The sequence below is a fragment of the Dromiciops gliroides genome, chromosome 3 (genome assembly GCF_019393635.1).
Source record: "Dromiciops gliroides isolate mDroGli1 chromosome 3, mDroGli1.pri, whole genome shotgun sequence".
Classification (NCBI taxonomy): Eukaryota; Metazoa; Chordata; class Mammalia; order Microbiotheria; family Microbiotheriidae; genus Dromiciops; species Dromiciops gliroides.
Genome location: NC_057863.1, coordinates 192,858,340 through 192,881,722, shown reverse-complemented (window position 1 = coordinate 192,881,722; position 23,383 = coordinate 192,858,340). Strand labels below are relative to the sequence as shown.

At 34.0% G+C, this 23,383-nt stretch overlaps 1 protein-coding gene across 4 annotated transcripts in view; it reads left to right on the top strand.

The window, feature by feature from the left end:
* ROBO1 (roundabout guidance receptor 1) overlaps positions 1-23,383 on the top strand; it is a 976,778-nt gene that overhangs the window by 872,382 nt on the left and 81,013 nt on the right. For all 4 annotated transcript variants that reach the window (XM_043996229.1, XM_043996232.1, XM_043996230.1 and 1 more), the window contains 7 exons: positions 3,184-3,308; positions 7,808-7,979; positions 13,507-13,712; positions 15,334-15,415; positions 15,589-15,757; positions 15,843-16,009; positions 22,903-23,024. In XM_043996229.1, coding sequence (XP_043852164.1) covers positions 3,184-3,308; positions 7,808-7,979; positions 13,507-13,712; positions 15,334-15,415; positions 15,589-15,757; positions 15,843-16,009; positions 22,903-23,024 — 1,043 coding nt within the window. The remainder of the gene's footprint in view (positions 1-3,183; positions 3,309-7,807; positions 7,980-13,506; positions 13,713-15,333; positions 15,416-15,588; positions 15,758-15,842; positions 16,010-22,902; positions 23,025-23,383) is intronic.

Genomic DNA, 23,383 nt, shown 5'->3' with positions numbered 1-23,383 from the left:
TACAAATTTTATCATGTCACTAATCTTTTCAGAAAATTCCAGTGGCTTCTTCATATTATCCCTGTGATTGTGATGAGTAAAATTTCTTTGTCTTTTAAAAACTTTTCACAGTCTAGCCCAACCTTTCTTTTTGGCCTTATTACACATTCTCTCCCTACACACACCCAACAGCCCAAACTATCCTTTTGCTGTTAGTTATACCTGGGATTATTTCCTATTTACATGCCATTCTACTGGCAAACCCCAATTTTGGGGATTGTACTTCCTCACATTTACCACATAGAGTCCCTAGCATTCTTCAAGACTGAACTCAAGTACCATAAGGTCATTCTTGATACTCCAAGGTGATAGTGTACTCACCTGTACCAAAGTAAGCTTTTTCATATATGTGTATGTTTTCTCTCTTGATTAAATGGAAATTCTTTGAAAACAGAAATGTTTTACTTTTGTCTTTGCACCTTCAATGCTTAGTATAAATACTTATTGATGGATTTGTCTTATTCATCTTTGCACCACTTTATTGTCTGTCTGCAAGATTTATGCATCGATAGACAGTCTACTTTGGCATTCTTCATCTTTTTGCTTTTGCTGAGGTAGATTATTAGACCAGACTCCTTTGAGTAGCTGTGTATCTCACTAAAGAGTTTCTGAACTCTTACGGGGGCTTTAGGCAGTGTCATATGCAAACAGGTACAATCCCTATTCTATTTGGACTTTTCACTGAACATTCTCTAAGACAGTGACAAGATTTTTTTTTTCAAACATATATCTCTCCCTTTTTTGCTTTGCTTGATATTGATCAGAATATTATCAATGAATAAAATTATTCCTCTGGTTGAATCTATCAAAAAATCTTGTATGATTTTAACTTAGAAGGTTCAAAATAGCCCCCAGTCCCATAGCCACCATTCTGTCTCTGCATAAAGCTAAAAAAATAACTAATTAAATGCTTCAGTATGTATACCTACTACAAGAAGTCTATCTAGTCTCTATTACTCTTGCTTTATCTGTCCTTACTACACATGAATGTCACTGAAGCATTCTGCTAAACTGTAGCATAAACTACTTAAGAATAAACTAATGTAAAAAACTAAAAGTTACTATAGCAACTTTTATTAATTATTAATATTATTAATGTATGCCTCCAAATCTTTCTACCTCCTTTGTACTTTGTTAATAATAGGCCATCTTTCAGGGGCAGCTAGGTGGCACAGTAGATAGAGCACCAGCCCTGGATTCAGGAGGACCTGAGTTCAAATTTGGCCTCAGACACTTGACACTTACTAGCTATGTGACCCTGGGCAAGTCACTTAACCCTAATTGCCTCACCAAAAAAAAAAATGAAAAAAAAATAATAGGCCATCTTGGGCCTCACTGTTTAGTATGTTTTTAGTCATACATATTGGATTCCATTTTACCTAAGTATAAGAAGAAGCAGCATATCTTAAGAGAAAGATCATATGTCCTAGGGTCATTAAGCCTGAATTTTAGTCCCATCTCTGTACTAGCTGAGCTCTTTTATTTGAGGCAAGTCATTTCAATATCTATTTGCACCAGAGTGAACAATTTGGCATGGATATTGAAACATATACCTACATACATACACATGTTTGTTTCAGTACTTCAGTAGACCTGTGATATCTTGATGTGAAGATAGCACATCCACACTTTATCATTTTCTATTTTTGTGCGTGTTTGACACATAATGTGATAAAGGCTTTCCTTTAGGACTTTTTACATTTTGTAGTTAACAGTTGAACACTGATTCTGAATCTGCAATTCCTTGCTCTTGCCACATGACCAATGCATTTCTTCATTGATCAACAACTAAATTTTTATAAAAGTATTCTTGACAAGTCATTCTTACACAGGCCTTCACTTGATAAGGAAATCTTAGATAAGAGAAATGGATAATCACCAACACTGACCTGATTCAAGAGAGAAAAGAAATTGTTTTAGAATGACATCTTTTATGGATTTGGTCTGAATAAACCAAATGCATTTATTGTATTTAAGCAGTAACTCTAAGTATTATGAGTAAATGAAGCTGTTTTTAAAGTTAAGGGCACAAAGGAATGGAAATGTCCTAAGAAAAGGAAAGTGGGAAAAAAAAGGACTGTATTCCATAATGTTGTTAAAACGTCAGACAATTGATAAGAAATGAATTTGAAAAGCATAAACAAAAGGTAAAGACTTTCATTTAGAAAATCTCTGTCCAATCATAATACATATCCTAAAAACAGGCCTACTTTTTTTTTTTTTTGGATGAGGCAATTGGGGTTAAGTGACTTGCCCAGGGTCACACAGCTAGTAAATGTTAAGTGTCTGAGGTCAGATTTGAAGTCAGGTCCTCCTGAATCCAGGGCCGGTGCTCTATCCACTGCGCCACCTAGCTGCCCCAACAAGTATACTTTAAAAAAAAATTTTAAGACTGGCTCAATCAGCACACCTAATGTTTTCAACTGCCATTGCTTTCGGTGTAACAAACATCATTCTCTGACACTCTATTTATTGCTGGATGAAGTTGCCATTTAAGGGTGTATAAATCAAGCCGTTTGGGCAAAGCTGGCAATATTTATAACGTCAGGATGAGCAGATGTTTCAAATTTACCTTCATTTCCATATATATATATATATATATATATATATATATATATATATATATATATATATATATATATATATATATATATAGTTTGAACATGCCCTTGCCTATGTAAAGGGAGACTTTTAAATCCTGTATTGGTTTAAATTCATTTCTGTTCCATAAATCATTAAAATTCACTAGGTAGAATTTCAGGAAGTTTTGAATTAAATAAGTGATTTTAGAACCTGTCTCTATTAGGAGCTCTTTAACCAGCCTTAATTTAGAAAAGGTAACATTTATGCTTACAAATTTCAGGTTTATTTAATATACAAAGGGCCAAATTTTATCCAATAAATTACTCATTTGAATGAGAAGGTTAACATTGGGTGAATATATAGCAAAATCCTATTCATAACTAAATAACTATGTTCTGTAAAAATGTATTATCTTTACGACTTAACTTTATGTTAAAAATGAGAATGGTATGAAAATGTACCTACATTTTGAATAAGATAAATAGGAGCTATTAGCAAATTATTTCACTTAGAAACATTTTATATACTTTTGATTCAGAGTAATTTGCTGTTTCCCTTCAGAACCTCCACACTTTGTTGTGAAACCTCGTGACCAGGTTGCTGCATTGGGACGAACTGTAACTTTCCAGTGTGAGGCAACTGGAAACCCTCAACCAGCCATTTTTTGGAGGAGAGAAGGAAGTCAGGTATGAAGTTTTTCTGACTTTTTGACCCTTAGTCACTGTTTCTAGAAGTTACTGTGAGAAAACTGGTTTTATTCATTAGACTTGTAGCTAGGAGATGATAGGACTTCTGTGTTGTGCAGTGTTTTATTAATAAACCAGTTGATCAGTCAGCAAGCATTTATTAAGTGTTTACTACATTTCAGGAACTATGTGAAGCACTGGGGTTCCAAGGAAAGACAAAAAACAGTCCTGATCCTCTGGGAGTTTACAGTGTTATAGAGGAAATAGCATGTTAAGAAATAGGTTTTTCTGAGATATGTGAGGTGTAGATGGGAAGCCATCTTAGACAAAAAGACTTTAGGAGCTGGGGTGTTGGGGAAGCCTTCTGTAAAAGGTAGCATCTGAATCTTGAAAGGAGCCAGAAATTCCAAGAAATAGAGGTGAATTGAGAGAACATTCCAGGAATGGGGGAGACCTGGAACAAAGCTATAGAAATGGGAAATGGATTGTCATATGAGAGGAATGGAATGTAGGCCAGTGATGCTGGATTAAAGAGTGTTTAATGTGGAGGAGAATATAAGAATACTGGAAAGTTAATAGATTTAAATGACTAAGTACATTGTATTTGTTCTTAGTGGAAGTAGGTAGCTCCTGGAGTTTATGACCTACTCTTTAGGATGGAATAAAGGAGAAAGTACTCTTCCATGTTTCAGTGGCTTAAAGCCACACTCCTCAGTAAGAATGGTACAAAGTCATATAAAAATAGCATTTTATATAATGAGTTAAGCTTTTAAAAGTGCTTTGAATATAATATGTCATTTGATCTTCACAAAAATACTCTGAGATGGGTGCTATTTTATTCCCATTTTACAGATGAAGAGGCTATGAGAGGTTAAGTGAATTAGTCAGGTTCACAAAGCCATTAAATGGCTGAGCCAGGATTTGAACTCAGATTTTCCTGATTTCTCAGTTTCACAGTCTAATTGGGAAAGACAATACAAGAGCAACTATGTACAAACAAGATATATACAGGATGAATTAGAGGCAGTTTCAATTAGAAGCCACTAAGGTTAAAGAAAACTGGAAAAAGTTTCTTGTGGAAGGTGAAACTGGCTGAAACTTGAAGTAAGTCAGGAAAGCAAGCAGGCTGAGATGAGGAAGAAAAGAATTCCAGGTATTGGGGACAGCCAGTGAAAATACTTGAAATCTAGAGATGAAGGGTCATATGCTAGGAACAGCAAGTAATTCAGCATCATTGAATAATTTAGGATGTGTGGAAGAGTCAGGTATAAGAAAACTGGAAAGGTGGGAGGTAGGGCAAGCTTATGAAGGGCTTTGAATTTCAAACAAAAGATTTTATATTTTATCCTAGAGGTGATAGGGAGCAACTGGAGCTAATTAAATGGGGACTGGGGGAGGGGGAGAGAATGACATGGGGAGTGACATGGTCAAACCTGTATTTTAAGAAGATCACTTTGACATTTAAATGTAGGATTGATTGGAGTAAGAAGAGACTTGGGGCAGAGAGACCATTCAACAAGCTATTGCAGTAATCTAGGCATAAGGTGATAGAACCCAGCACCTGGGTTGTTCTTTTCCATTCAAGCTCTTACATCGCTATGGTCTGTTTTAATCCCTTTAATAACCTCAAAGCTCTCATTTTCCCTTATAACTGTAAAAGCAAGAAAAGTCTATTTTTATAATGAATGTTTCAGTTCTCGTGAACTGCATATAATAAGGTCCCTGGTGTTTTAGCATGGAATAATAACAGAAAGATTGAGAAATTTTGATCTGTGTCTTATTTTTTTCAAGTTTGTTGATGAAATTTTCCATTTGAGACATGGTCAAAGGAATTAGAGACAAAATCCAAATAGATTACAAATACTATATACCAAGAATGGCATTGCCATGGGAAGATTAAAGATTTGTCCTCTATGTACTCTGCTGCTTGTTTAATATACCTTATTTTCTTTAATATGTGAACAGATACAATTTGTTTATAGTGATTTACTCCTTCAGTTGATTTTTTTTCAATATGTAGAGCTATTTTTTCTTCTCTTAAAAAGGTATATATACTATAAATTGTCAAAAATTGCCATTCTGTATCCATGATCCAGTCCTGAGTTGATCAAGGGACCTTGTAGTTAAAATCAATTTAAATCATGTGAGCCTATACATTTGATTAGTATAGTTCCACGTTCTGTACACCATGGATATAAGCTTACTAAAAGTTAGTGACTTGCTAATCTAGTTTGCTATTTCAACTTAAATTCATATCCTCTGTTTTGACTTTCCCCATTTTACATTAACTGCTCAGTGTTTTTCATTGGTGAAGTCAAAAACTACACACACACACACACACACACACACACACACACACACACACACACACAGCTATCTTCTGTTATTGGTACTCCTTACTTAATAAAGGAAACATTTTACTTTATTTGATCATGATTTTTCTGATCGTTATCACTTGAAGTATTGTACTTCTCATTTATTCATTCAGCTTATTCTATTAATATCTTTTATTTGTATATTACCTTCACCTCCAAGTACAGAGTGGCCCATGGATCTGAATACAGTTTTGAGGCATTAAAGCTTTAATGGAAACTTGTATATAGTAATTTTTTGCCCCTCTCCCCCAAGATAGCCAGCCTTTCTGACAAAGAATAGGAAAAAAAAGTGGAAAAATAATAGTCAAACTAATCTACACATCAACCAAATTACAAGGACGTTATAAAGTGTTCAATAACTCATAGTCAACCTTTACAAAGAAGGAAGGGAGATATATTTTCACAAATCTAATTCAGAAAAAACCTCGATCATCATAATTACCCACTGTTTAATTTTAGGGTTTTATTTCTTTTCATTCACATTATATTAGTCATTTTGACTTTTCTTTTTCTGATAACACTTACTGTTCTGCATCAATTCACATGAGTCCTTCCGTGTTTCACTGAATCTTCATGTTTTTGTCTTATAAAAGAAAAATATTTCATTGCAATCATCTACCATAATTTGTTTAGCCGTTCCTCAAATGATGAACATTTACTTTGTTTAAAATTATTTACTACCTCAAAAAAAGTGTTTCTATGCATATTTTGGCATATATGTGTGTGTGTATATATATATATATATATATATATATATATATATATATATATAATATGCCTTTCTTTCTGTCTTTGACCACCTTAAAGATTGCTAATGATTATGAACTCTGGGTCAAAGAGTGGAATGTGGACATTTTAGTTATTTATTTTTAGCATAATTCCATTAATTTTTGTTCTCCTTCTGGTTGGCAAATGCTCTGGTTTCATTGTTTTATGGTATGTTCTCCAGTCGGTTAAATAAATGTTTAAATGACTTAGTTATTTCTAGTACTTTCCATTGGACCCCATAGGGTAAAATTTATTGGAATGTAAATTTGTGTGTATATGTATGTGTTTGAGGATTGTATGTGTGTATATATACACATATGTATATATGTAAACATTTACTTAGTAAAATTTATCTGAAATTCTAAAAACCATGACTTCAAATGCCAAGCAACTTTAGCTATATTGCATATTCCCTTTTTCCCAAATTCTATTTTCATAATCACAGTTTATAATATAGCCTTTTATGATCATCTCAAATCTGATTATTTTGAAAATTTCTTTGATGTGTTTTCAAAGTCTTTCCATGAGAGAAATATACTTCATTGTTTCACAAAATACAGTGAGATAGTATACTATTTTATGTGTAAATCTATCCTGATTTTGTGTTGACTATCAAACATGGCATTTCAGTTTGAGAGCAGTTTGAGCTGCAAACTAACCATAGATACCCATTTGATAGTTACTTTAATATAAGCTAATTTTTATTCAAACTTAATCTATAAGTATTCGTTTCAGTGTATTACAGAAAACAGATTTTATCAGTATTTAATGGAAGCAACAAGATAATTGAGATTTTCTAAAAGATTAGGTTGTTATAGGGTGCTGGGTTATTTGCAATGAAGTAATAAAGTGGGCATGTATTAGTATGTTAGAAATATAGTATTTAGGCTTAATGATAAACCACTAAATTATTGGTTAAAATTTAATTATGCCGGTATGCTGAAAAATTTTTATGTTAGAAATTGTGCTTGTATTGGTCAAATTGTTTTGAAAGTGTGTTAACATTTCCTCTCTTTCTTCCTTGCAGGACCCTCCTACCCTCCCTTTCCCTCCCCTTTCCAACTGAACTTGTAGTCTATGTGTCATTTGTAAATCTAGTATTCCATAATAACATCTTGTTTTGCAGACAGGTACTATGAAACAATCAAATTTAGGCTTTCTATTTGTGATCAAAATGACATTAGCACTGATATACTTTGGAAAGGTACAGGTGTATATGTGCCTATATGTATTGATATATGAATATGTAGTAAAATATTTGCCTTATTTTTAAATGTATGAATGTAAAAATATTGGAGCTTGGCAGGCTACCTAATATTACTCTCTCTTGTTCTCTCCCTAAATTATATCTTCTAGAACCTGCTTTTTTCATACCACCCTCCACAATCTTCTAGTCGGTTTTCTGTTTCTCAAACTGGTGATCTTACTATCACAAATGTCCAGCGATCTGATGTAGGATACTATATCTGCCAGACTTTGAATGTTGCAGGAAGCATCATCACAAAAGCCTACTTGGAAGTTACTGATGGTAAAGTAAAGAGTTTCTTATATTAAAATCTCAGACTCTTGGTCAAAACCTCAGCAATATGCCAGGACATATCTTTACTCATAATCTAATGCCATTTTTTGTCATGATTTTGGTACATGAATGAACAAAATATTAACAGAATGTTTAAAAATCTAACATAGTCCTTTGCAGTTAACATTACTGTTTATAATTAAATTGTCTTTTACTTTTTTCTTAACTCAAGATAAATCATTTTTTAGAGTTGGGAAATGAAACCAATCATTTAATTATTCACTTGATTTTTTTTTCTAAATGATTCTTTTTTGGTGGGAATGGGGCAACGAGGGTGAAGTGACTTGCCCAGGGTCATACAGCTAGTAAGTGTCAAGTGTCTGAGACTGGATTTGAACTCAGGTCCTTCTGAATCCAGGGTCGGTGCTTTATCTACTGTGCCACCTAGCCGCCCCACTTGATTCTATATTAGAATTCATACAATGTAATTTTTCTCTGTTTTGGAGATATTAGCCTAATCAACCAAAACAAAACCACACACTGGCCATACCCAAAAGGGTAAGTCTTAACAGTCCATCACTCCTTTCAGAAGAGAAGCAACATGTTTCATCAAAGTACTTCTGGAGACATGTATTTGGTCATTGCAGTGATCAGAATTCTTAAGTCTTTTAAAGTTTTTATTTTTACCATGTCACCCTTGTTTAAATTTGCTTCTTGATGCTCCTCACTTCAATTTGTATTAGTTCATACTACTCTAGATTCTCTGAAATAATTTATTCTGTAATTCCTAATAATGCAATAATTTTTTATTACATTCCTATACCAAAACTTGTTCAGTCATTCCTCAATATTCTAATTCTTTTCTTTTTTATTCAAAATTACCCCAACACTCCTATTATTCTCCTCCTTCTTAACTCTCTTCTTCCTCTCTCCACTTGTTTCCCTGTTGAGATTAATTTGCTTCTTCATTAGAATGTATGTGTGTATGTACATATATGTTTAACTCTCTTTTGTCTAGTTCAGTTAATAATTGGATAAGATGATGTTCATCTCATGCCTGCTTCCTCTAGATTTGTATATTCTTCTTAAGTATGAAAAATAATGTTCTATTCCTTCTAATCCTTTATATACTATATTTCTTTTACCCTCCCTTATTTTCCCCTCTAAAAACCCTCAGAACAGAATCCATCTATCCTCAGGACCTCTGTTTTCTTATTTAACTTCTTTAATATCCTTTGAAGACATTAACATTTTGCTTCTCCTATTATTAAAATGATAGCATTACATAATCATGTAATCCATTTCAAATGCTAAACTAAATTTCCTTTCCAGTTTCTAGGTTTCTCTTGACTATTTTTTTTTTTTGTGGAGCAGTGGGGGTTAAGTGACTTGCCCAGGGTCACACAGCTAGTAAGTGTCAAGTGTCTGAGGTCAGATTTGAACTCAGGTATTCCTGAATCCAGGACCAGTGCTTTATCCACTTCGCCACCTAGCTGCCCCATTGACTATTATTTTTACATTTCAAAATTTCTGTATATATCTGGTCTACAGCTTAAATACAGTAAAGTCGTCTATTCCATTAAATATCCATTCCTTGCACCCCATAAAATAATACTCAGCTTTATAGAGTTAATTATTCTTGGTTGTAAGTCCTATATTTTTTTTTACTTTGGGGAATATTGCATCCCAAGTTCCCCTTTCATTTATAATTGGAGCTGCCAGGATGCTTATGTCATCCTAAGTGTGGTTTCTTGTTACCTGAACTCCTTTATGGATACTTTGAATTATTCTCTAACATGATCTCTCCAGTTAATTTTTATGGGATATATTATATTTTCTTTTTTTTCAGTCTTCTGATTTTGTTCTCTTTTTATTTTTCCTATCTAATGGAATCATGAATTTCTGTTCCAACTATTCTCATTTTCAAAGTTCATTACTTGGGTAAGATTTACTGCTTTCTTTTCTAAGCAGTTCTCCTCAAAGTTTTTCCTGCAGAGCTTTATTTTTTTTAAATCTTAAGTTTTTCTTTTGTTATCTATCTAGCCCCTAGGGAAAATCCATTTTTCTCCCTTGAGTCTCTATTTTTAGTTGTTATAGGATAGATACTTTCTCCTTATAAGCTGTATTTTCAGGCATCACTGAATTTACAGTAATTCTGCATAATAACTATTGGGGATTTCTTTATTTACTCATCTCTCTTGCTTTAGTTGTTGAACTGGAGCTTTGTGCCAGGCTCAGGCTCTGATCTCCTCTGTAATTGTAGTTATGCTCAGCCCAACTTTGTCTCAACTTTTGGTCCCTCAGTTTCTTCACAGATGTTCAATTCCCATGGATGTATCCTCAGGGGCTTTTGTGGCATCTCAGAATTCTATTGCTAGGCACTTTGCAACACCTAGATGCCTAGGCTGTCCATGTCTGAATAGTACTACATTGCGTTTGGTTATATTAGGGGACCCTTCTTTCTTGCTTCCTCTGGACACAGAACCTTGCAGGCCATATGTGTGGTCCTGATCATGATGCAAGGCTATTGGTATTTGGCTGTGCTGTCTCTAAATTGACTAGCAGCTCCTTTTCCTACTTCTGGGTGTTTCTAGAAGACTTTTAATGTTGTTCTTGGATAGAAGTCCTTTGCTGTAGCTTCTTATTGGATTTCTTTATCAGTATTCAGTGTGGTACACATTTTAAGCTTTTGCTAGATTAGGTATTTGGGACCTGGGAGGTCTGACTCCATTTGTACAGACATCTTGACTGAAGCTCTTTATCATCCACAAAAATTCTTAAAAACAATCTACCAAGTCATAAAATAAATTACCTAACTTATAAAATTACCAACTTTTGAATTAGATAAATTCCTTAGGCATCAATTGATTCCTGTGTGGCTATAATGAATTAGAAATATTCTTGAATCCAATATAATATCAAAGAATTTACTTTCTCTAAATAAATGTATGAGATCACCAGTTTAATCAACTCAAGATTTAGAACTCTTATTTATTGTTTTGTTTTTAGAAAACAGAATAAATGTTAAAATTATTCTGACATTAATCATTATCACTTTAAGCAATCTACAAAAGAATATATTATCATTTTACATATATGGTAAATAACTGAAAAAGTGAAGTGTGAGCTCACAAAATTATAAAAATATCAGTTATAGGACTTTTTTTTTGGTCTATTTGGTGTTTTCAAGATAAGACAAAACTGCCAAGAGTAAGAGTACTTCTCTACAGGATCTAATTATATTCAGTTATACAACAACAAACTGTAATATTTTCATGAATGTTTTGAGCCAACTATAAATGCACCATTTAAATCATATAATTGAAATTGCAATATATTTGCACTGAAAGAGTTAAATTTTTTTTGTTATACATAAGTATTCTGTGAAGGACTCTTTTATTATAAAACGAATCTCAGATAAATTCTGAAAAGATGAAGGAAAAAGAATAGCTGGTAGACAGTGTTCAGTTTTGAAAAATATGATACCAGTCTGCCAAGTTTGCATCCTTCAGCTTTGTGATACACCATCCGTTATTAGTCAATTTCACACTAACAATCAGTGCATGGCAGAGTTGGAAGGGTAAAGTGAAAAAAATGCCAGAATATTATTAGACTCTGCACAGTTGCTGACTTGGCTTTCTTGCTTTCCTATTTTTCTGCAATTGAATGCTCAGACCTAATGATTATTGCATGATAAGTGAGGAACAAATTGAAGCATGACTCAAACTTGAGGGAAGCTTTTGAGTGTAAAGCTTTCAATGGGACAAAAATGGTGATACAATTTGTTGTTGTCCCAATCCATTGATTCTGGGAGTCAGTTGTTTTTAATGTCTGTTACTAAGAGTTTCCTAGTATCTGTTTAAGGATTTATCAGTTAGATAAAGATTTTCTTTTTCTTGAAATTTTCTTTTTCTTTACTTCTTTATAGTGTTGCCTATTTAATGTTGTGTGTATGTTTAGCAGTATGAATAATGCTCTACCAATCCTCTGCTCTTATTACAAGCCCTTCTCTAGATTCCAGAATTTCCATGAAATAACAATATTAATATTGCATGTGTATATCTTTCAAAATACTTTAAAGTTCATTATTTCCCAACACAAAATGGTCCACAGCAAAAGTTCATGATAAGCCCCAAACCTCTACTTCTTTGGGCCTACCATTTTTGGGAATATCTCTGCTCCAGAAATGTCCCTTGCTTGTCTCTAGAACTGTCCACATCTGGAAACTTTCATTCTTGAAACATTTAACTTCTTCCATAATTGGTGCCTACCTTCTAATATCAGAATTAGAGACCTAAAGACATAGACCCTCCCCATTAAACATATGACTTTCATCTGAATTGCCATGTTTCTGTGAGACAAATTATGTGGCCACACTGAAATGGAAAGACTGACAAAAACCTAATACAACCTGGGCACCAAGTTAGGAGGTTAATCTCTCACTAGATTTTTGATCTCCTTTCTATTGATCAACTCCCTTTCTCTGACTGAATTACAAAGATTTCATGCTCTTCTTGAGATCCAATTGCATACTTGCCTCTCTAGTGGCTATCATGTATAGATATTTTACTTCTCTTCTCTTACCCTATTCCTTATGCCCCAAAATTTCTTATGATGGCCTTTCTCTAGTGTGAGTTAAAACACACTCTCTAAAGTCTGTTGCTTTTAGCAGTACGAACTATCTGTTCCTTAGAAACCTTGTCTTCCTTTAAAAGCAGCTACAACAGACTGAGTTAGGTTCTTTTGCCATCTTTGAAACTGACATACAGAAGTCAGAGTTTTTACATGTTACTGTACCTAAATGACGTGTGGCTTTTGGGGGAGGAAGGCATTGCAAATATGTGAGATAAAGGGTGAGTTCTACTGACTATTGAATCCATAAGAGTTTGAAACACTTAGCCCATTTACTTGTTAACAGAAAGTAACTTAATATAAAGCCAAAAGAAATAGGGAGTTTAATCACTTGGATTTTAAAAGGTCTTGAAAAATAAGAGAATCCAAAAGAACTTAAATGAATGTAAAACTTGCCAAGTGGGTCCATTAGAACCATATGTTGAAACCATGTAAATGTAAACCAGCTGGTATGATACCATTGTCTTTTCTGTGCATCTGTTGAACAAAACGCTATCCTAATACATCACTGTGCCTTTTGTTGAATGAACTTTGCTTCTTAAATTTCAACTGAGGTAGGCTAAAATGTTTCTTTAGCATTCCAGTATTAGAGGTCTAGAAATTCCACAATGAATCATCATGTGGCTGGCTGGCAGTAGTTTTTAAACTCCTTAACCATAGTGGTACCTTGAAAATGCCAAGTACTCTGTGCTATTCCCCCTGTTCTAAAGTAGTACATTGTCATTTTAATATTCTGAATCAGTGTATAATATAAATGCAGTCTGAATAATCCATGTCTCCTACATTAATTGACTATTTAATCATCTTTAGTCTATTTCAAAGCCTAGAGCAACTACTGTTGCTTAGATGATTAGAAAATTGTTTCCAGTTGTAGAAATCTGTTTCCTGTTTTTTCCTCTGGCAGTGATTGCAGACCGGCCTCCCCCAGTCATCCGACAGGGCCCTGGGAATCAGACTGTAGCAGTGGATGGTACGTTAGTGCTCAGCTGTGTGGCCACAGGCAGTCCAGTGCCCACAATTCTATGGAGAAAGGATGGAGTCCTTGTCTCCACCCAGGATTCTCGCATCAAACAACTGGAAACAGGAGCACTGCAGATCCGATATGCCAAGGTACCTCGAAATTACTTCCTCTAGCTTTCTGTTGTGTTTCACTTTGTCTTTGCCTCTGTCTACTGTAATTTTAGGCTCTAATTTTAGAATTCATGAAATGTTAAATAGTAGTTTAAATACAGTTTCACTTCATTGCTTGGTCCTTTCAAACACTCCACAATCTCTGCTTAAGTTGCTTTGTGTTTTTATGCAAGCCATGGCAAAGATTTAAGAATTGTTTATATCTTGTGAAAACATTTCGAACAGAAATTGAGGAAAACATTTTAGAGACTGTAAGAAAGAATCCCCTCACATAGTAGTGTGATACAATAATTGCAGAAAGTTTTGTGTGTGTGTTTGAGAAACATAAATACCAGTTCAGAATGCCTCAAGAATTCTTCAGTTGTGAATATGAGGTTGGTAGTCTGGTTCAGCATTCTATAATTATGGAATGCATATATCCAAACAAAAGTAAAAGTATGTCATGCTGAGTGAATATCCAGAATTAAAGCATTGAAAGATGAAAAGCCTCCAAGTTTATGGGAACAATTTAAAGATTTATTTTCCCAACACAACATAGCCAACATACCTGTTTTTCACGGGTTGTGTTGCTATATCTTTCCTTATTCCCCTTTCCTTTGATTAGACAGGCTCAAAGAATATATAGTTAAGTGAAAGATAACCTTGACAGCAATAAACATTTACAATTACTTTATTTTCTACCTGTATGTACCTTTGTTAGAATAATTGGTCAGTATCTTTGGGTTTTTTTAAAAATATATAAAATTCAATATCTCATTATTTTTTATCATATCTATTAATGCTTAATTATTGTAATTGCCATGGAACATTAAGTTGGCTTCTTTTTTTAAAAAGTAAAATGGTAGTGATCATGCTTTATTAAACATTGCCCAGAGATACAATCATCATTTTAGTCATAGATTACTATAGTTGATCCTTATATATTGATTTAGAGTAAGATTTTTGGCACCTATAATTATTCATCTTCAGATAACAGATAAGTTAGAGACTTAATTCAGATATAAATTTGTTCTTCCACATAATTACTAAACTACTTCAAGTAACTGGTTGTGCATATTTGTTTGCCCATCCCCCAGTCTGCAAAAACTTAAGAAGAAATCTTTTCTTTTTGTTTATTTGTTTTATTTACTTTAGTTATCACACATATAACCTTGAAACAATGAGAAACAATTTCAGGTATTATAGGGGTTTGGTTCTTTTTACATTTTTGTGTGCTTATATTTGGTAAAAAAAATTAAAGTTTAAATAAAGATTTTGGTAATATGATTCACCCATTTGAACTCTAAAAAGGTTTGGAGACCAGTAGTTCCTGAGATTTTTCAGTTTTTGAAAAAAAAAGGTATTAACATTGGTAATAGTAAAATCTTTCATTTGCCTTACTGAGTAATCAAATACAATATTAGATGGCTTTTTCTAGTTCTTGTCTTGTAAAATTTCTCAGTTCACATGCAATAAAATATGTTAAATGAAAGGGGAAAGGTTATGGATGGAGAATTCTGATATTGTTATATACATATTCATGCATATGCAGACTTATAATTGCTTTTCCAGATGAATGATTTCTTGATTGTTCCAAATATTTATTTTCTGTCTTTCTCAGCTGGGTGACACTGGTCGGTACACCTGTGTTGCATCAGCTCCTAGTGGTGAAGCAACATGGAGTGCATACATTGAAGTTCAAGGTAAATTGAATATCCTTCCTTTGTGTTTTTTTAAAGCCTATAAACTAAGATGTGTTTAATATACAGTAAAGTAGACATGAACAGACGCAAGTGTGCAGGAACAAATATGTTGGAAAAGAGAGGTGTGTATATTTCACTATGCATATTTCTTTTGTTTTTTGCTTCTTTATTAGAATTTGGAGTTCCAGTTCAGCCTCCGAGACCCACTGACCCAAATTTAATCCCAAGTGCTCCATCAAAACCTGAAGTCACAGATGTCAGCAGAAATACAGTAACATTATCATGGCAACCAAATTTGAATTCAGGTGCAACACCTACATCTTATATCATAGAAGCCTTCAGGTATATTAAACATGATATATAATTTTTCATATTTTGAATTTACAATTGAGTACACATGTTCTAACTTGTATTTATCTGTACTTAGCCATGCATCCGGTAGCAGCTGGCAAACTGTAGCAGAAAATGTAAAGACAGAAACATTTGCCACTAAAGGACTAAAACCTAATGCAATTTACCTTTTCCTTGTGAGAGCTGCTAATGCATATGGTCTTAGTGATCCGAGTCAAATATCAGATCCAGTGAAAACACAAGGTAAAAATGAATTTATTAAACCTTATGATGCCATTTTATCCATGTAGCTTATAATTTTACTGTCAAATAATGTGTTTTACAAGTCAGTACCGAATACTTAAAGATGTTCTCAGAAATACCAGTTGACCTTTAATATTCATCATGATTCAGAATGAATAACAAAATAGATAATGTTTCTTATTTTGTTTATACTTTTAAAACTTAAATATATTATAGCTATAAAACACAATCTGGGTTAAGAATAAGATGAGTTTTAATTATAATAATATCATGGATGATTTTTGCTAGCCAGGATTATCTATACAGTAAAAAATTAGTTTTGCCACAACCCAACTGTGAAAATGCTACAAGAATTAGAATTTTTAATCTATAGCATATACTTAACATATTTAAAACTTGTTGGCTTTTACTAATATTGACGAGCTTTTACTAATATTGACAAGCCAGTGCCCATAATAAAGAAAATGATGTAGAATTATAATAAAAATTTATTGGTGTTATCTGGGAATCATATATATAGGAAACCTTTGTTTTTGAACTACCACAATATCAAGGAAAGTTCTTAAATCCTTGTGTTCAATAATCATGCTTTGTAATATAACTTGCTTATTTGGTTCTAAAGTTTGTTAAGAGTATTTTGTATTGTAGTATCTATGAAGACTTGATAATTCTTATTTAAAATGACAAATTGTTGTGTTTTTACCTAATAATTGATTTGAAACAAAGGTAGGAGAAAGAAGTATTCATAGTCATTTAAAAATTGAGCTTGTAAACTTTTTTTTTAATCACTGAACCACTATTTGTCTATTTACCCTTGAGAATAATCATAACAACAAAACAGGACAAAAGGAGCATTTTATTCCCACATCCACCAATTAATATTTTTGGTTTTTAGGAGTAATTTATCCTCTCTGAGCCTCAGTTTTCTTGTCAGCAAGAAGTATTCACAATGTATCTTACAAGGAGAATATGAGACTCAAATAAGCTAATGTACTATAAAAATCTTTATAAAATGTTATGTGCTATACAAATGTAAATTGTTAACATTATATGAAATTCCAATTACTCTTAAGAATTTCACATACAAAGTTTTTGTACTTAAAATTAAAATGTTCTTAATAACTAAAATATGTTAACTCTTTAGAGTTAAGCAATTAGAAATGTGATCAATTTTCTTCAGTAAATCTCTTTCCAAAATAATTTTACTAGGTATAGATTTGTACTAGAACTGTATTAGTAAGTTATCTTAATGAGCTTCTGAAAGTCATCATGACCTTGTATATTGAGAATGGGCATTGCATTTTATAAGGTTTGTTTCATGAACAAAATTATAAGAACAGCATAATAGGAAAGCACACTAAATCCTAAGAGTTTAAAAATTTTAATTTTCTTCATATTAAATAGTCAATAGACATCCTTACTTTATTCCTGATTTTATTGGGGAAAGGCTCTAGTTTATCCCCATTAGAGATGACTTGTTCTTGGCTTTGTATAGATGCTACTTTTCATTTAAAAGAAAATCCATTTAAGCCTATATGGTCTAATGTTTTTAAAGGAACAGATGTATCTTGACAAAAGTTTTCTGCATCTACTTATATAATCACAATTTTTATTTCTCTTGTTATTAACATAGTCAGTGATGTTTTATGGTTTTCCTAATATTAGTGTCATAGATCCAGTATGGTCATAGTGTATAATGTTGTGATATATTGTCAAAGTTGCCTTACTAATATTTTCTTTCTTTCAATTAAATCTATTTTTGTTGTTGCCTTGTCTGAGATCGTGATTGCCTTTTCTGCTTCAGCTGAAACATTCTAGATTTTGTTACAGACCCTTATTATAACTGTGAATTTTTATCTTTCAACTGTTTCTTATAAACACATATTGTTGGATTCTGCTTTCTAATCCAGTCTGCTATACTCTTCTGTTTTATGGGTGAGTTCATCTCATAAGCATTTACAGCAGAGATCAATAATTGTGCATTTCTCTCCATCCTATCTTTTTATACTTTTCCTTCTCCTTGTTTCCCACTTTCATTCTAGAGAGGAGAATAGTAAGAGTGGAGGAGCCTAGTACCAGTGCTCTATGTTTCATGCAATCTACTTTAGTTTCCTTTTCCATCTCTTCTCTTTCCATTGCCCAGAACACAGTCACAGCTTCACATCCTTTCTTCTCTTTTCAATCATAATTCTTGATCTACTGTCCTTAGATTTGTTTTGTTAGAATTTGTTTTGCTTAAGGCTAACTCCTCCTTTAATCTGTTTTCCGTCTTATTTCTCCCTTCCCCCACTTCCCTTCCTATTTCCCCATTGAGTGAAATATAATTCTGCTCCCAAAAGTGTTTTCTTCCCCTCGTTGACGAATTTAAATGACAATGAGGCATCAATATCATCTGCTCTCCTACCCCTTCCTCTTTGTTTGTATAGTTTTCAATGTATAAACTGTAGGGACTAATTTTTAATTGGGGAGTGTTAGCTAGGCGGCTTACCGCAATATTGGGGCAAGGAAGGAGACCGACAGCCTCCCTCAAAACAGAGTAGGATTTATTTAATAAGAACGAACTTGAAAAAAACATAAACAGGATCAGTAGGATTAAGGGAAAGGAAATAAAATGGGGAAAGGGAAATAATACACCCTGAATAACACCACTGGCAGCATCCTGTCGCCTTCCAGCTTTAACATAGAATGGCGAAAAACCTCCCTTCTTCCCAGCAGACCCCAGGCTGACCACACACAGCCCCAAGCCAATTGGCTGGCAGCTCTGACTGACAGTCACATGACTGCCCTCACTGGACTTACAATCATTATAATTTTTCCAGGCCCATGTAGGCGTCGGCAAATGATGATGACATGAGGTTCCAGCACCATGGCAAGGGCTACAACCAGTGGGTGGAGCACTGTGCCATTTTTGGAAGCACTGGCCTAAGCCCCAGGCCAGTGCGCATGCCTGGGTTTTTTTAATTCTAGACAAAATATGAGGTCATAAAACCCTCAAATAACAATTAATTCCATACATTCCCCCTTTGTTTCATCAAGATACATGGGGTGTTTCCTTGATGAAACAATAAATAATAAACAATAAATAAATTTTTAAAAATAACAATATCATAAACAATGCTAACAAACAATATACTAATAACAGTATAGGAAAGGAAAAATATATATTACAGATGATGTATATAGTAATAGAAGGAAAAACAAAAAACAAAAATGTCCATTTAAAGTCCTTAAAATCTTGTCTTCAAAGGAGGGTTGAGATGTTATCAGGGGAACTAGACTCTGGTCTGGATTCTGGTTGGCTCTGGAACTGCTTTCATTAATCTTTAGCATAGCATTGTCCAAAAATGTTCAAATTAAATCATGAAAGTTCTTCAAAATATACAAAACAAATTTAAACTTTATATATACAGCATATTGGAGTCCCCCCTTTGGAGGATACTCATATCCATACACAATACAAAATTGAGACAGTTATGACATTACTAATACTTTTTACCACTAAACGTCTGGATCAAGGCCAAATTTAGTTATGTATCCATGATGACACCTGAAAATGTTATGGAAAGGTTACCATACCCCATCTCATGGTGCATAGATATCTAATAATTGTGCTAGGCCTAAGATGGATGGATTCTGACCATGCCACCAGATTGAGTGAAAAAGCCAAGTTAAGTTAAACCAGGTGCATTAGGGCTAACATGATACCAGAACATTTTTTGGAGTGAGAAAGGAAGAAACTGGACTATGTCCAGCAACTGCGCTCTACATAGCTGCTCTCATAAGCAAACTATGGACTTCCTGAATGTATTTGGCTGTTCTCTCAGCCTCCATCAGAGTGTCTTACATGTACCTGTCTCTCCTCCTGTTGTATATATATTCTCTCCAGGGCCTGCATCATGGAGTTGAACCATCTCCATGGGCTTCCAGTCATCATAATTTTGCTAGACCCATGTAGGCATTGGCAAGTGGTAATGATGTGAGGTACCAGCTCCATGGTGACGGCTACAACCAGTGGGTGGAGCACTGTGCCGTTTTCGGAGGCACTGACCTGAGGCTCAGGCCAGTGTGCATGCCTGGGTTTTTTAAATTCTAGCCAAAACCTCAAATAACAATTCTATACAGTACCTTTTGTTTTGTAATTTTCCCCAAACTTCCTTTCAGTCAATATAAACTTACTTTTAATAAGCACTTACTGTGTCAGGCACTGCAAAAACAAAGGTAAAAACAAACAAACAAAAAACAATCCATGCTTTTAATGACTTCACAATCTTTTATACTGTCTTATTAAACTCCACATATATAATATGTGTGTACGTGTGTGTGCATGTATATGTATATATGTGGATTATATAACATAAGCATTATCTCTCCATATTAGAATATAAAAAATGTATCTTTATTTAGTCCCTTATGATTGCACATTTTTAGCTTTTTATGATTCTTTAGACTCCCATGTTTTTATTTCAAAGTTTCTATTCGGTTCTGCTATTTTCATCAGGAAGCTTAGAAGTCCTCATTTTCACTAATGGTCCAATTTTCCATCTATGGGATTATACTTTTTTCTTACTCTTCCTCTCCCTCTCCCTCTCCCTCTTCTTCATATTCTTCTCTTAGTTGTAAGCCTCTATCTTTTGTCTTCTGGAATAGTGTATTTTAGGCTATATATCCTTTATAATAATGGCTGCTAACATATGATCTTGTGTTTCTTCTCTACTTGAAATCTTTTGTTTTGGCTACTTGTAGTATTTTTTTTTCTTGGCCCAGGACACTGGATTTTGGCTATTATGTTTCTGGGAGTTTTCATGTGGAGGTTTCCTTCAAGTAAAGACTGATAGATTTTGTTTGTAAATTGCCCTTGATTTTTAAGCGATCTGGAGAGTTTTATTTTTTGATGCCTATATATTCTTTTCCCCCCATGGGATTTCATTTATGAGTCCTAGATTCTGTTTTCCATGGCAGTTATTTTTTTCTATGAGATGTAGTTTTTCTATTTTTTTTCAGCCTTTTGATTTGTTTTAAAATTTCCTGTTCTCTCATGAAATCATTAGTTTCTGTTTGATCCATTCCAATTTCAGAATTTGTTTCCTGGGTAAGGTTTTATACCTCTTCTTCCAAGTTGTTAATTATCTTTCTAGTTCTATATTCTTTTCAGATTTTGCTTTTAGGCTTTCATTCATTTATAAAATCACTTTAACATTTAGAAAATTCTCATTTCATCTCTTCCAAGAATTCTGACTGAACCAATAGCCAGACTATTTTATCTTGAGACTTTGCTTGTAAATAAATATTTTGGAGTCATTCTCTTTGCCTGGGATTGTGTCTTTCACATCCCTTTCACCCTCATAGCTCTTTATGGTGGAATTCTGTTTCTGTTCCTTTGTTTACCCATTCTTACATCCTACTACCTTACTTCAGACTTTATATTAGAGCCCAGCTCTTTACAATTCTGCAATTGCCAGGCTTGTATCTTCTCAAGTCTTGCTGTTACTTTTGTGGGATATCAAGTATAGTGTTAATCCAGGATCTTAGGGACTGTAATCTTTTAATGCTCCTCAACTGCTCTTATTCAGGGCAAAAACTGATCAAGTCTGAGCTCTGCATTTTTATGGGTTTGGATCTGAACCACACCTGTTGGCTTGCCACTAAGTAGACTGGACTCAGCACCCTTCTTCCAGATAGAAAACTGCTGGTTCAGTGGCAAAACTGTAGACCCTCCTTTAGTCTGGGCTTCCTGCCTTGGCTGTTCCTCTGTAGGCTTCAGAGTGGGCTGGGGAGTTAGAACTGTGTAACACTGCTCTGCTTTACTCCTGGAGTCAGAGCCACTTAGCTGCTTCTTGCTTCTGTATATGTTCCTTATTTAGTACACAGACTAAGGCTTGTAATCACTCTGCACTATGACTATATTTCCTAGATACAGGTCTTCTCCTCAGTCCACATTGAATTTTTGACATAGCACTGGGTAGTAAGTGACAGAACTGCTAGGTGACACCTGTTTCTGCTCCTTGCACAAAGTTAGACCTCTTGGTAGAGGTCTGGAAACTCTTCTGACCAGGGCACACAGCAGTGGACAGGCATACATCAATTCCCATGCTTGAAGGTTATATGTAGCATAATCCTGGCTAGACCCAGTCCTCAGTATCCACATATCTCTCCATCTCCCTATGTAGAATAGGGCTAGAAAATAAGTAACTGTGTTTTGGTTTTTTCTTGACTTTTCTAGTTAGTACTATTTTCTTGTGCATTTTATATATCTTTATAGAATGGTTATGTGGGGGATCTTGGTTGTAACTCTTCCTGCTGCTTTGCCATTTTGACCCAAAGCTTATCTTCACTATCTTATTTATTATTTTTCAATTTTTTAAATCATAAAAGTATTTTATTCTTTTCTAGGTATATGTAAAGATAGTTTTCAATATGTTGTTTATTATTTACTGTATCTCCACTAATCTTATCTTTACTAGGGTTAGATTTGAACTCAGGTTCTTCCAACCTCAGGGCCAGTGTTCAATCTACTGTGCCACCTAGCTGTCCCCAATTTTAATAAATACTTAGAGGCTAGAGCAAAAAGTTTTTCTTTCTCAGAAGGGGCAATGAGTCACATGGTGGGAGGAATTGTTACAGCTTCTATTTGCAATATTATCTTTGTTGCTCACTCCTTTTCTTTGCATATCCCCAGAATATTCTCTTTCTCTGCAGATCCCCATGTCCCCTAGATCCTAGATCCAAATGGTAAATTTGTTTTCATTTGTTTCTTAGGTATATATAACAAGTTGGCTCCACATAAAAAGTGGGCACAGTAATTCTGGAAATTTAGGAACTGCTAGGACCAAATTGATTGGTTTTAGATTTTGCAAGTTAATTGGTTTAAGGCAATGTTCTTGACTTGTTTACAGATGTCCCACCTACAAGTCAAGGTGTGGATCACAAGCAGGTCCAGAGAGAACTGGGAAATGTTGTTCTGCACCTTCATAATCCTACCATCCTTTCTTCTTCTTCAATTGAAGTTCATTGGACGGTAACTATTTCTTTTCAGTTTTTTGAGCATCATTTGAAGGTTGTATAAAATAGACTGATTCATTATGAGATAATAAGGGGGAAAACTCGTAAAAGCTTTTAAAAAAATATCTATTGCTAATAATAACTTGATTCTATAACAGGTTTATTTAGTCCCATAGGATGATTGTTGATGTTGTTTTGATTGTATCCCTCTCTTCATGACCAAATTTTGGGTTTTTCTTTGAAGAATGGATTGCCATTTCCTTATCCAGCTCATTTTACAGATAAGGAACTGAGGTAAACAGGGTAAAGTGACTTGCCCAGAGTCACACAGCTAGTAAACATTTGAGGCCAATTTGAACTCATGAAGATGAGTCT